Source organism: Haliaeetus albicilla, chromosome 16 (genome assembly GCF_947461875.1).
Source record: "Haliaeetus albicilla chromosome 16, bHalAlb1.1, whole genome shotgun sequence".
Lineage (NCBI taxonomy): Eukaryota > Metazoa > Chordata > Aves > Accipitriformes > Accipitridae > Haliaeetus > Haliaeetus albicilla.
The window spans coordinates 31,744,958-31,759,337 of record NC_091498.1 but is presented as its reverse complement, the minus strand read 5'-3'; the positions used below and the strand labels follow the sequence as shown (position 1 = coordinate 31,759,337).

General features: G+C 47.1%; 1 protein-coding gene across 4 annotated transcripts in view; it reads right to left on the bottom strand.

Annotated features, from left to right (window-relative positions):
- Window positions 1–6,788: 6,788 nt before the first annotated feature.
- DAGLA (diacylglycerol lipase alpha) overlaps window positions 6,789–14,380 on the bottom strand; it is a 68,508-nt gene continuing 60,916 nt past the window's right edge. For all 4 annotated transcript variants that reach the window (XM_069804259.1, XM_069804261.1, XM_069804260.1 and 1 more), the window contains exon 20: window positions 6,789–10,344. In XM_069804259.1, coding sequence (XP_069660360.1) covers window positions 9,417–10,344 — 928 coding nt within the window. In that variant the 3' untranslated portion in view covers window positions 6,789–9,416. The remainder of the gene's footprint in view (window positions 10,345–14,380) is intronic.

Here is a 14,380-nt window from a genome sequence, read left to right as displayed (position 1 = left end):
GAGAAAAGAAATAGTTTCTGCCAGTTCCTCTGGTCTTGCTGTCTCTGCTCACTCAGAGCCATTAGGGAGGACAGGCCAGACTGGTGGCTGTCACAGCAGGATACTGGAACAGACAGCCGAGCCAAAGGAAAGGGTCTTACAGGGCAGAGCGCTCCTCTCCTGCTGCCCCACACGCACAGGCAGAGAGGTGCAACCCATCACCAATAATCCCTGTGTTGACAATAGTAATTAAGTTTATCACTAGGACAGGAGGTTGAGAATATTCCCTGGACATCACCTCTTCAGTCAGCTGCAGCATGTGTGGAAGGAAAGCTGGGAAGCTGTAGCCTCAGTAGCTGCAGATGTTGCCACTTTGCCACCAGACAGTGGCCATCAGCAAGCGCTGCGGACATACTGATAAAGGAGTTAAGACCCAAAAAGGTGCATGGCAGTGGTCTAGAAAACACATAGGGATGCGACAGCTTTGCACACACAACATCCCTTAAGTAGTGCATCAAGACAGGACAGACCGTACAGGCACATGCCACCAAGCCAGCCTGAGTGCTGAGTGATGCACACACTGCTTGGGGCTGCTCCCTCCTCCTGGCACTGCCACGTGCACCAGGTACCTCCAACTCTGAGCCATCAGAACTGCACAAAGCCCATGACGGAAAACAACGTAGTGGAATTCCAATAAAAAACAAAATGAAGGCTTATTCCTATGCTGCTCTGTGTTTAATGATTTTGCAGAAATAAATAAGTAGCCAGATAGGGGCCCCCTCATCATACAGATATGCTGGGCAGGTAGAAAACTTCAGTAAATGAAAAACAGAGCACAGGATGACATGGTGAGGTCAGAGGTCTCAAACACAGCAATGAAAGCAGCAAAAATGCCCAACTCTCTAAAAAGAGAGCTTACCTTTGGAAGATGGCTGTTCCAGAGCCAGTGAGAGAAATACCAGTAAATCAAAACTGCAGCAGACAGTTCAGAATGTGTTAAGTCCCTTTCAGCAAAAGTTCTTGCAAAAGCAGAGTCAGATCTTGAAGAGCAGAAAGAGTTTTTACTCACAAATAGACCTGAGAGGAAGTTTTACTCGTGAATAGACCTGTTAAACACTGACTGAGGTCACATACACCAAAGGTAGGAAGTGGTAGAAAGTCTTCCCTTTCTACTGCAGAGAAAACACTCGCTTTGCACAAGATGAGGTTCTAGATCAGAAGGGGCTGGCAGGGTAACTGCAGTGTGGGTTCGAGGAAACAGCCTGCCTCAGGTCAGGCTTTGCTAATGGCACTTGGATATGACCTCAGGCAGCAGGGGACAGTGGGAAAATCTGGCAAGTCCTAGCAGAGGCAGAAAGAGAGTGCCCAGCAGCAAGGGCAACTCTGAACCAGCCCTTGGCCACACTGTATTCCCTTTCATACATCCAGAGAAGAAATAATGCGCAGAAGTGGGAAAGGAAGCTGGCAGATGTCTGGTCCTAAGCAGGAGGCTTGACCTCAAGCCAAAGGAAAACAAAGGCACAACAGGTACGAACTGAAGAAAACAAGCGAAAAAGAAAACAACAACAGTAACAGAGACAGCAAAGTGCTTGGAGACAGCTGATGCTTTTTAGGACTGCAAGTCCCTATGACAAAGCAAGGAATTGCTCTCTTCTTAATTGTTTCGAATTTCCAGGGTGCATGCCCTTAAGCAACCTAAGTTTAGGCTAACAACATCCTCCCACGCAGAGCGTAACAGCTCTCAGGGAAGTGCTAGGCACAGATACAGTCAGGAGATGGGGAAGACAGACAGACGTTTGGCAGTTTGCGGTACTCCTGCCACACAAGGAAGCCAACAGCCTTGCTGCTCTGCAGAACACACTGCCCTCGGCACAGCAGGCTATTGTTATACAGCAAGGGATCTCCTTCCTAAAATATTTCTCTGCTCTAATGACACAGAGTTTACAAATTAATAGGGTTTAAGTTTCAGGCTCTGTCCGCCACAGATCTAACACCTACCCATCTTGGCAGTGAAGGCCACGACTCTCAGAGCTGGAATACAAAACTCAGAAGCAAACAAACCACAGGGTCCCCCAGGCTTGTCTGTGCCATCTAACCTGTCAGGTCTCACTGCAAGGGGTAGTGGCTCCTCTCTGGAACAGAACAGAGCAGACACACAGCCTGCTGAGGAGCTGGCAAGGGGGAGAAGGACATCAATGAATGCTGATACAGTCTATTTCACACATCTCTCACACTTAACCCATAACACCAGTAAGACCATCTGACCGGAGAGCAAGGAACTCCCAGGCCAAGTCCCACCTCCCAGCTGCAGTCTTTCTTTCCTCTCATTCTTCCCATAGCTGCCAAGAAGGGGCAATGTTTGCCTCCAGCAGGATGCACTCTGCCTGCAACATGGAGCATCGCCTCCTCCATGCAGGAGCACCATGAGAGGGAGCTTTGGCACAAGAGATGCAGTTCTTCCCTAAATCCAGCGCTGCAGTTCAGTACCGCACAGGCTCCAAGAATGTGCAACAAGCCTGATTCAGCCGGTGCTTCCCAATGCTTCAGAGCAATATATTCCTTCATTCAGAGAATCAGAGCAGTCTGTGCAAAACCGCTGCTGCATTTCCAACCCTCCCTTTCCTTAGGCAGGCTAAAGAGGCACCAGGTACACTGCAAGTAAGGAAGAAGCTGACATTTCACAGCTAGGAAACCACCACCACCTGTGTTAAACCTGTCTGGGTTTTTAAACTGAGCTTTCAGGTTCAGTGCATTAGATATTTGACCCATTTCCCTTTTACTTCCCTGTACTTCTGTAACTCATTACTTTTTCTGCTACAGAACTCCAGGGAGGGAGCACTTAGCCAACAAATATCTACTCGCCCTATGCTTTTCCCAACTAGAAAGAGGATCACACAGATTGTCTATATACTTCCTAAAGTGCAGAGCAGCTCTGTGAGAGTCTGTTGGCAGCAGCATCATTAAATAACAGCTCTCAGCAAAAATCCAGCTTTCATAGGGTGAATTTAAACAGAAGGGATGACAAACAAGTGACAGCATGGAAGGACTGTCAGCAAAAGCCATCTCAGACTTCAGTTGTCTGAGCAGAAAGGAACAAATGTAATGCTACAGATTGGAGAAAAGCTGAAGGAGCTTTTAAGCAAAAAGCAAAGCTGCTAGGTTTGTTGAAGGCTAGAGGTTATTTTAAATGTCTGCCAGTATTTCTGCATTACATTTAAAGACTTAGAAATCATTTTATCAGCAAATTACTGACCTGTGTGGCTTAACATGCTCTGCAGGCAGTAGTGGCGACCACCATACCTAAAAAAATGGAAATCAAATGCTACTGCTACACTTGCTGCAAAGCCAGAATGTCTTCCTACTGCCAAGGGAAGAGAATATCCCAGCAGGAGGTACACATAAGCACAAAGCAAACCCAGCATCAAGCAGAGTTCCAACCCAGCCAATTCCCAAGGCAAACACAGAAGAGCTTCTGTTGACCACGGAAATGCAACAGGGTAGGCTAGAACGCCCTCCAGCATCACTGTTCTGTTGGGATTTAGATGCAGGCCACATTGATGAATATGTGCAGTACTTAGGTGTGCACATGGCATCCACTCACCAGCAGAAACAAGGAACTTGTAGCTCAGTAGCTAAACTTTAAGACGCTCCAAATTTCACTACATCTAAAAAAAAATCCATTCATTCAGGTTGTAAAACGCGCAAAGGATCCTAAATACAGCTTGCATAGGTAATAGGTATCCTGTTCTGCTATGAGAAAGGTCTAACAACTATCCTAGGAAAGGGGCAAGTTAACAGGGTGCCAATACAATGCAAACAACAAAGCACATATATTTTGGGCTAGCTAGCACTGATGCTCCTTCTCCCAGTCTTCCCTATAAGGATATAACCACAAAAGACAAACTCTAAACACACCAACACATGCATTTCAGCAATGATTAACCCAAACTAATCACCATTGCAAGGTATAATTCTGATTATTCATATGCCCCAATTTGTAAATTAAACAGGGTATCTGTGTGGGCAATTCAATGAAAATATTGATCTTTGCCTGCAGGCAGATAAAAAAAGCTGAGAAAACATTTAAGTTCATAAAAAAATATATTAGAAGAGGCCATTTTGCACATCAACATACAGATCTCATCACCCCATCTAAAAGCAGGATGCAGGAAGGATTAAAATTAATTTAAAAGCGGGAAGCAGTAGTAACCAGAAACATGGAAAACCTTTTTAGAGAGAGCATTAAGACTGGGGCCCACATGAATCTAGAGCAGTGAAAAAATCAGAGACACCTGATAAAGAAACAAAATCACTTAAGATATCAAGGGAAGGTTTAAAAACCCCTCTTAATTAGGCCCAGATTACAAACAGTGAAACTGAGCAGAGGGGAACCTTATTAGGAGATGATATTTGAAAAAGTAATGCCATATTCATCCAGTTTGCTGCGCTTGATACAGATCAGCCCTGTTCTGTTTCTTTTGATAGAGACAGGACACGGCAACAAGTCAAACTCCCACAGCAGAAACAGCTCCAAGGAGCACACACTGATCCTGTATCCCCGTGCTTGGTGCTCTTCCTCGTTCTTACATGCCCTTGTGACAGCAACACCTACTTCTCACCTAAATCCTGTTCCTGTTTGGGACCCTCAGCTGTTACTGCAATCTAAACGTCTATGTCCTAAAAGCATAGGAGAGTCACTGGCTTTGTACATCTACACTCACAACCAGCTTTGCCATCTCAGTCCGCTGTAGAGAGCAAAATGTCCTCATGTGATTCCTGTTTACTTTGAAAAAAGTTCTTTCGAAGTTGCAGAAATTAGGAATGAACACTGAAAATACTGACCACAGACCAGGTAAGCAAAAGCTAGAGATAGCTAAAGAACTTCACAGTGTTGACAGCACTCTGACCTTTCTAGATAGCCTTAGTTGCTACAGAGGGCAGCAGCCCTCTCAAGTGAATCAACACAGGAACCCCATTCAGCTGTTTTTGGTCATCATAGGGAATAGCTTCCCCATGCTTAAGTGGTGCTATCAAGGATGTGGACTAAGACACCACCATCCTAAGACAGAGCAACCAAGAAGAGAGATAAGCTGGCTCCTGGTTATGCGACAGGAATAAGGAGCAAAGAAAAGAGGAAAGGTTAGAGAGCGGCAGTTATAAGAAAAAATACATGATCCAAATAGAGAGGGCAGCTCCCCAGGGAAGGAGAGGGGATAATGGTAAGTATTGGAGAAGAGCTTACTTTCTGTTCAGCATTCGCACATACTCAGCACAGCAGGATCCTAAGTTCTTGGCACTGCTGCAATTAAAGCAACAATAAAAGCAATTATTACTGATGCAGAAGAGCCTTCAAAACCACAGCCAGCCAACATTACATACTAAGGGCTTGATGATCAAAACTCACTGGAATATTATCAATGGGATTATTTTATTCCACTTTGGACAAGCCCAAAAGGGCTGGAGTGCAGCTTATAGGTGCAAAAAAAGGACAGCAGTACCAAACCCTTCACACCTTGTGAGTGAACACAATCACAGCAGGGTCAGAAGCCGTTCTTAACTAAGCTGTTGGATGGAGTTCAACATGCACCTAGTTAAGGGCCTCCCATGTTGCCCCTGAATGCTTCAAGGCTTCAGGATTACATTCTACTACAGTCTGCTGAGAATATCATGAACAAGTGTGCAACAGCAAGTACCAATTACACAGTCAGCTGAAATCTATTGCACCAGGGGATCGTGGAAAAGGGCAGTGTACCCTGCTAGACTCTTTGGCAATGCTTCATTGGTGTAGAGGGTTTCACTTACAGAGCTTCAATTTTAAGGTGCATAAAGCCTACTCTCTGCTCTCCAGGAACCACGTGGCCTCAGCTCCACTCCTTTACCAAACAGCTCAGAGGGGATTTTAAGAATGTGCCATTGAACTGGGCGAACTGTTGGCCCCTTAGCTGGGGTCTAGGGAGTCAGGCACCATGAACTGCGCTTCCAGCACTGCCTCCGCATGGGATAGAACACCCTATTGAAATATCAAGGAAACATATAAAGATTAGAAGGCACAAAGCTCAAGAGTAGGAACCAGAAGCCAAGAGATTAAGAAATCTGAAGATGCTTCATGCTTCCCAAGACAGCTGCACATCAGAGTAGAGTGAGGGCAGAGAAAGCAGGCAATAGTGTGCAGTACAAATGAAGGAGGTAGCACAGGCTTAGAATTTATTTTAACTTTCCAGATATGCTCTTCCAAGATGAAATAGGAGATCAGCCTGTCCAAATGCTCTTATAGCAAAGGAGCAATGAGAATCAAGACACAGACACACGTTTAAAGCAGAAATAATGCAAAGAACGTGGATTTACTTTGTAAGGACTGGGAACAGATCTGTTTGTCAAGAGAGAACAACAGAAACCAGGAATTACCCATAATGTGCTACAACAAGAACCTTAACTAAAAGGGCTTTTTTGCACTTTTACTGCCTTATCTATGGCAAGCCCAGGTCACAAGCATTAGATATTTCCAGGCTTTTTAGAAGCAGCCTAATAATCACAGAGCACAAAGCAAGCAAAAAAATGCAGCATGCCAGGCTGTTTCCTGCTACAGCTGGTCAGGGCAAGGTAACCCCATTCCCCTGGGACACAGTTCCAATGGCACAGAGAAGGAAACAGTCACGCACAATGACTGTGTCTTCCAGGACATAGCAGAGGTATGCCCAGGTCAGAAGTGGCTTTCTAGTGCAATACTGCAACCCATTAAACATCATCAGGTCACTACTGAAACAACAATTTTTTCTTAAGAGGGAGATAATCCACCTTCCCCGCCTTGGGTGGGGCACCAGTAGTTCCACCTAGTCTCAGAGATAGTCATCTCCTAATACCTCACTGCCAGGGACAGAGATGATTTTCATTAATGTTCATAAAGTGCTTTGCAGATATAAAGCTCTGCCTAAGTGCTAAGTGTTATTACTACCCATCTTCTGCCGACAACTAAAGGCAGAAATGAACTCCTTTTCCCTACTCTATCAACATCTGTCAGCAGTCTGCATCAGGAGGTGAGCTAGCCTGCTAGCCTCAGCCTCCCTACACTTCAGCTTCCCTTTCCCCCTCAAAACTACCCAGTTTATTGTGCGTATTCCTGGACATGACCGTTTTAGTGTTTGTGTGTGCAGCAATTCAGCCTTACCCTGTGGTCTGCAATAGTGGATGATCTGACAGCATTTACACAGCTGTTCTATATGAGCTCCTGAACCATACAAGCTCTCAGCAAGGGGAACAATACTGCTCTTTTCTGAAGGACCTACAAACAAAAAAGTAACTTCTTGTTGCTCAGAATGAAAGCATTTTTCTTTTCCAAATTACTTTGAATTCAGAGGGGCTTCTTCCCTCCAATTCAAGACAGTATAGAAAAGGTCACCTTTGGAACCTAAACCATAGGGACAGTATTTTACTGCCCATTTAACAAAGTCCCTGCACTTCTAAAGGCCCTGTAATTTGTAAGAAGCAGGGGACAAGGGGACACAGCATCCCACACTAAATTGTTGAGTGGGAGATCAGCACTTGGACACAAAGTCCAGTTCACTTCTGTACACCTGAAGTTATTTACATCAACGCACACTGGCTATAAAGTGCTCTTGTTCTGAATTGATGGCATTTGATACCACTCATGCTCCGTTTGTGTGGCACCCAGGACAGCACAGCCATGACCCATGCCTGGGGCTTCCAGAGACTACTCCATGAACACAGCTAGAAGCTAGAGATAACAGGAGCTGAGGGATTTGTCATGAGCTAAGCTCCTGGAAGCACAGCATCCTCCCACAATGGAAATACCACAGCTAAGGAGGGCAAAAACATCTCTGTGATTATAAGGAAGTTAAAATAGGAATTTCTTTTCCACTGAGGGAGGACAGAGCTCCAGTGAGACTAATTGGTAACTCCACTGAGCTTTAATATGAAGGTGTTTTATCAATTAAAGGCCTTCTACTGGTCCCAGTATATATAACTTTCTAGATAGGTAGTTTCTCTCCTGCTTCCATCATTGGAAAGTCCCTGCCTAGATAAGTCTATAGCAGACTCCTCCAGGCACTGAGGGTCTGCACAGCAGTACTCAGGTAGTTTTACTAGCAACTTGGTCAAGCTTTGCAATGCGGTGTTGTGCAATGGGGAAGTGGACAAGGGAGGATGGGCAAGGGAAGCACCCAGCTTCCCCCAGACTCTGACCCACTTCAAAAGCAGGGGACTTGCAATCATACCTGCCCATCCTCTCTACCCTCAGTCCCCAGAGGGAACAGCACAGGAAGGAGAGAATGAACATGCTTTTTGCTTAGGGAAAGCCTCCCTGTTTGCTTAATAAATACCTTCCAAAAAGCTTAGCAGCTCTGTAAACATACAAGAGATTTCAATACATAGTAAAAGTTCGTCTTTTCCCTGAACTCCCAATGACAGAGGCTGGCACTGATCTGCAATTACTGCATATGGGTGGTGTGAGGACCCAGCAGAGTCCAGGAGAGGCTCCCAGGCTCCACAGGGGCCAGGCAAATAATGCTAGGTGTTGAGAAGCCTGTTAAATTTTTAAGTTGATGCATCCATGCAGCTCTGAGATGAGAATCCTGTCAGTCCTGCAGGAATGTCGCCAGCTCAGAGTGGTCCAGGGAACTTAGAAGTGATGATGGTGACATCCAGAAGAACTCTTTCTGGCAAAGGAGGGACGTGGCAGAGGGCTTTGGCTCTTCAGAACAGTGTCCTTCCCTCTCAGCAGCAGCCTGGTGGTCACTGAACACAGAAGTACTCAGGGGAAAGAAAACACAGTGCCAGCCCCATTCTTGCTGTGCCTGGCCAGGGGAGGGGAGACTGCATTTGGGGAAAATACAGCCCCAATGGCTTTAAAACAGGAGTGTCCTACAAAAGCAGCAATCCCCATGGAAGTGTGACGAATTGGATCTTGGGCCAGATCTGACATGGTAGTGCAACGGGGCCCAAAGTCTCAATCCGCTCATTTCCAAAACCACTGACACAGTACCAAGGGGGTGATCTGGCCTGGCCCCCTTGCTTCTGTCTATCCAATCCTCAAGCTTCAGAGAATCCACCCCTTCACCCCAGAGGATTCCCTGAAGCAGGGTATCTCACTCCCAAACTCAGCAGGTGCCCTGGGGCAAGGAATCTGCCTCTGAAATGAAATGAGACAGGCTGAGGTAGGGAACTTGCATCTACCTTTAGTGACTCAGACCCTCTTAGTGTAGCAGGCCTTCTGAGGCAATGCTTCTTCTCCCAGCTGCAAGCATGGGACTCAGGCACAATCCATCCTCCAGACATCAGTGTGCCACCACTGCGTCACCCCAGAAGGAATGTTTCCAGCTGTCTCCTCTGATCTGAACTGCCCGATGACCACCTCCTCCAAGTATTATCCCAGCACTCAGCCTATGGGATCAGCTCTCAGAGCCACACCCCTTTACCCTGCACTAGAGGGCTGAAATCATGAGGTCATCCTGCTTGGCAGGGCTGGTTACATGCCCAGAGGGGGTGGAAGTCCGGATTTTGTCAGTGGCCAGGCACTCCTGGCTGCTCACGCCTGTGGGAGTGATGTCCATGAGTTCTCCAGATGAACTAAGGGGGAAAGAGGGTGAGACAGAGATGCCCGACGAAGGATCTGTTGAGCCTGCAAACACCCTCGGGGGCTTTGGGACTAGGTTGGGTTCATATTGTGCCCTCAACAGGATCTCCTGATCACTGACAGACTTGGGCATCTCTGCAAAGTCACTGGAGCTGTCTGACACCATCATGCAGTAGATGTCCTGGAAGGAGCTGCTTTTGCTATCCAAATTAAAGAGACTGTCTATGAACTCAGCAAACTCCAGCACTTGAGGACTGGGAACATCAGTGAGCCGTCCATTCTGGAGGGACAGCTCCTCACGAGGGGCTAAGGAAACGCGGTCCCCCTCGCTGCTGGCCCCCTCCTCGCTGCAGCGTCGCTGGGGGGTAGTGCCACCACTGTTGAGCACATTGTCAGGGGGCTGAGTTTCCTGGGAGTGCTTGGAGAGGCTATCAGCAGCCAGCAGCTCTGTCCGCGAGCTGAGGGAGGGGTTCTCCTCAGGGATAACAGGGTCTATATAAAAGCAGTGTGTCTCATCCTTCTCCATGACAGCATGGAGGCTGGGGGAGCCCCGGATGCTCCGAAAACCAGAGGAGCGCCTTGAATCAAAGCTGTAGATGGATTCATTGTCCGAGAGGCTCTCCATGGTCGCGAGAGGGGCACGACGGTCCTGCAGCTCCACAGACAGACGTTCCTTTGTATCCAGGAGCAGCAGCTCCACAGGGTCTTTCTGCACAGGAGAAAGCGGCTTTGTCTCATAAAACCCCTCCAAGCTTATTTCAGAATGGGACTTGCTCCTGCAATGAGAAACAGACAAAGTGAGGCTGCGTTGCTCCACAGACCCACAAGCTGCCAGAACAGCCAGAGAAACCAAGTCTTGGGCACAGAGTTCCTCATACACACTGAGGGCCCATGTCATTGCTCTAATTAGAGCCATCCACAACCGCAAGAAACCTCTTATCTCCCCATCCTCCCCACTGAAAATATTAGGTACAGTTTCTTTACTCTGCAAACTCAGGTTCTTGCCCTTCTCCCTTTTCTCCTAGCTAAGTATCTTCTCTCTCAAGCATCATTTTCACTTAGGGCTATGGTTCTGCTCCCAGTGAAACTTGCAGCACTTTTGAAGCCCCCCAAAACACGGTGCAGTCTCCACACATGCAAACCCCTCTCTCGCCCAACACCTCTGTATTAGAGAGGATTGAGGCAAGAGAGGTTAAAGGACTTGCCTACAGTTAATCTACTACTTTTCTTCTCACACTCTGAACCTTTCCAGTGTCATGCCTTCCCCTCCTTCTCCATGCTGGCAATCCCTACCTTACCTACCACAAATGCCAGGAGGCTGTTAGAGCACTGACCATGACCAATTCAGCTACTGCTTCAGGTAGCAGATTTTACAATAGGTAAAAAAAGCAATTTACTCAGCTTAAGACAGGTAAAAATCTTTAGAAAGACACCAGTCACACTAAGGCTTTTAAGAATCAGGCAGGCTTCTCCAGAAAGACACCATGTCAAAGACACCGGGAAGGAGCTTCCCACACCAGACATACACAAAGCCTGGGACGAGCTGCAGCCAAAGCAACAGCCCTAAAGGAAAGGAGGAAATATCTGGGAAAAGATTCTGAGCTTGGGAGGACTGCTGCACCTGCCAAAAGGACACAACATACAGGGAAAGGCTTAGAAGTTAGGCCAATATTTGATCCCTTTGTAATTTCAACAGAGTAATAGTCATCTGAGAACAGGTTACGAGAACCCCAAAAGAGGGAGTCTGACACAGTAAGCTGGCTCTAACCTTGAATTCAACACAACCAACCTACAACTGTTTCCACTCTAGCACCTCCCTTAAGCCTTTCTGCCCTCTCCCTTTTTCCTTTCCCTTTCATAACTCAGAATTCCCTCTCTGCTTTCACTAACCTCAAAGGGAAGCAGCTCCTTGGGTCTACTCTGGCTATGGCACAGAAACCACCACTCCTCTCCCTGCTGCCTGACCTAGTTCATTTTCTCAGTCTTACTGTAGCCTTCACAAATGTGGGTCAATCCCTGTTCTTGCTGTTTCACCACAGCTGCAGTTCTGTTTCTAAGCTCTCCTTCACTTTCTCTGACCATTCACTCTCTCTGTGACAAGAACCTTGCCATCTTCATATTATTTGCTGTCTTATTGTCCTGGTTTTGGCTGGGATAGACTTGATTTTCTTTCTAGTAGCTGGCATGGTGTTATGTTTCAGATTTAGTATGAGAAGAATGTTGATAACACACTGATGTTTTCAGTTGTTGCTAAGTAGTGTTTATACTAGGTCAAGGATTTTTCAGCTTCTCATGCCCAGCCAGCAAGAAGGCTGGAGGGGCACAAGAAGTTGGGAGGGGACACAGCCAGGACAGCTGACCCAAACTGGCCAAAGGGATATTCCATACCATGTGATGTCATGCCCAATATATAAACTGGGGGGAGTTGGCCAGGAGGGGCAGATTGCTGCTTGGAACTGACTGGGCATCGGTGAGTGGTAAGCAAATGCATTCTGCATCACTTGTTTTGTATATTCCAATCCTTTTATTATTATTGTCATATTATTATTATCATCATTATTATTTTCTTCCTTTCTGTCCTATTGTTGTAGTTTAAGCCCAGCCAGCAACAAACACCATGAAGCCGCTCGCTCACTCCTCTCCCCCACAGTGGGATGAGGAGGAGAAAATATAAAGAAAAGCTTGTGGGTCGAGACAAGGGAGGGATCACTCACCACTTACAGTCACAGGCAAAAGACAGACTCAACTTGGGGAAAAAAAAACAAAATCAATTTAATTTACTACCAATCAAAACAAAACAAGGATAATAGGAAGTAAACCCAAATCTTAAAACACCTTCCCCACCCCTCCCTCCTTCCTGGCTCAACTCCACTCCTGATTTTCTCCACCTCCTCCCCCTGAGCAGTGCAGGGGGACAGGGAATGGGGGTTGGGGTCAGTTCATCACACATTGTCTCTGCTGCTCCTTCCTCCTCAGGGGGAGGACTCCTCACTCTTTCTTTTCTCCAGCATGGTGTCTCTCCCATGTGAGACAGTTCTCCACAAACTTCTGCAGCGTGAGTCCTTCCCATGGGCTGCAGTTCTTCACAAACTGCTCCAGCGTGGGTCCCTTCCACAGGCTGCAGTCCTTCATGAACTGCTCCAGTGTGGGTCCTTTCTGTGGGCTGCAGTCCTTCAGGCACAGACTGTTCCAGCGCAGGCTCTCCCATGGAGTCCTGGCCATCTTCAGGGACATCCCCCTGCTCCGGCGTGGGCTCCTCCCCGGGCTGCAGGTGGGCATCTGCTCCCCTGCTCACCTCCATGGGCTGCAGAGGGACAGCCTGCTGTCTTACCATGGGGTGCAGGGGCATCGCCTCCGGCACACCTCCTCCCCTCCTTCTTCACTGACCTCGGTATCTGAATAGGGGTTTTCTCTCACATTCCACTCCCCTCCCCACTGCAGGTTTCCCCTCTTAAATCTGTTCTCCCAGAGGCGCTACCACCATTGCTGATGGGCTTGGCTTTGACCAGCAGCAGGTCTGACTTGGAGCCGGGGAAGCTTCCAGCAGCCTCTCACAGGAGCCCCCCCCTGTAGCCCCCTCCTCTGCTACCACACAAACCAAAAACACCTATTAAACTGCCTATCTCAACCCACAAGTTCTACTCACCCCCCTGCCCCCGATTCTCTCCCCATCCCACTGGGTGGTGGGGGAAGTGAGGAGTGGCTGCGTGGTGCTCAGTTGCTGGCTGGGGTTAAACCACAACACTTATCTATCTTTTAAATTTACATCTCACTCATGTTATCTCAAGGATACTCAGCTGTCCATCACTCAGCACAGACCATCTCACCCTGCCTCTTCCGCCACACACAGAGCTTCTTGTTGGGTCTTTCCACCTCAAATCTCCATAGAAGTGCTTCCCTTGCAAAGGAATAATCACCTCCCACCCATAACGCTGTCTTCTGTTCCTATTCACAAATCCCATTTGCTATCTCTGACTACAAACCATCTTCCCTGTTTTGTCTGCAAATTTGCCCTACATAATGCAATTCTGTGACAGAAGTCATGTGTTCCAACTTTGAAATAAGCCTTTACCCACATTTTTATGTTTATTTTCTTTGTTTCTTGCAAGTCTGTGGTCCTGCAATGCCTCAAATATCTGGAATTCTGCAAGGAGTCTCTCTGCCTTTAGCTCCTGGAGGAAAGTGTTTATGTACACCATAAAGAATAAGTTCTTCCCCAAACCACTCCTCCATATACCTTCTAGATGTTCCTCCACCTTTTGGTCTTTGCCAGACTACTGATGTTAGTGCTCAGTGATGGTCCAGCTTTCGGAAAACAATCCCTGTAGGAACACCTTCAGTACTCAGAACATGCCTTTTCCCCTTGCCTACTTGCCACTGGACTGAGCTTCCTGCTCTTGTCCTTCACAAACAGGACACCAACTGCTCTCCCCTCATCTGTATCCATGTTCCCAGATTGTCCTGTTTACAAACATTACACAAGTCACATCATAAAGTAGCTTTAAATGCTGATCTTCTGGTAAGCTTATGGCTTTCACTGTTTCTCAGCTTTTGAGAATCACCATATAGGCTGTCTTTGGGCACATAATTCGCACAGGAAAACAGAAATTTAGCTGCAGGACTGCAAGCTTTGTCTTAACAGTTTCAGGGAAAACCCCATTTGTCTGAGTACGGAGAAAAGGAAGTTTCTTCCATACCCTTATCTTCTGGGTTCTCCTGACCTTGCTGCACTCACAGATTCTTGAGCAACACAAAGGATATTTTCCCCCCAGCATGACACAAGACGTGCTGAAGCTAAGTAAAAGTCTCACA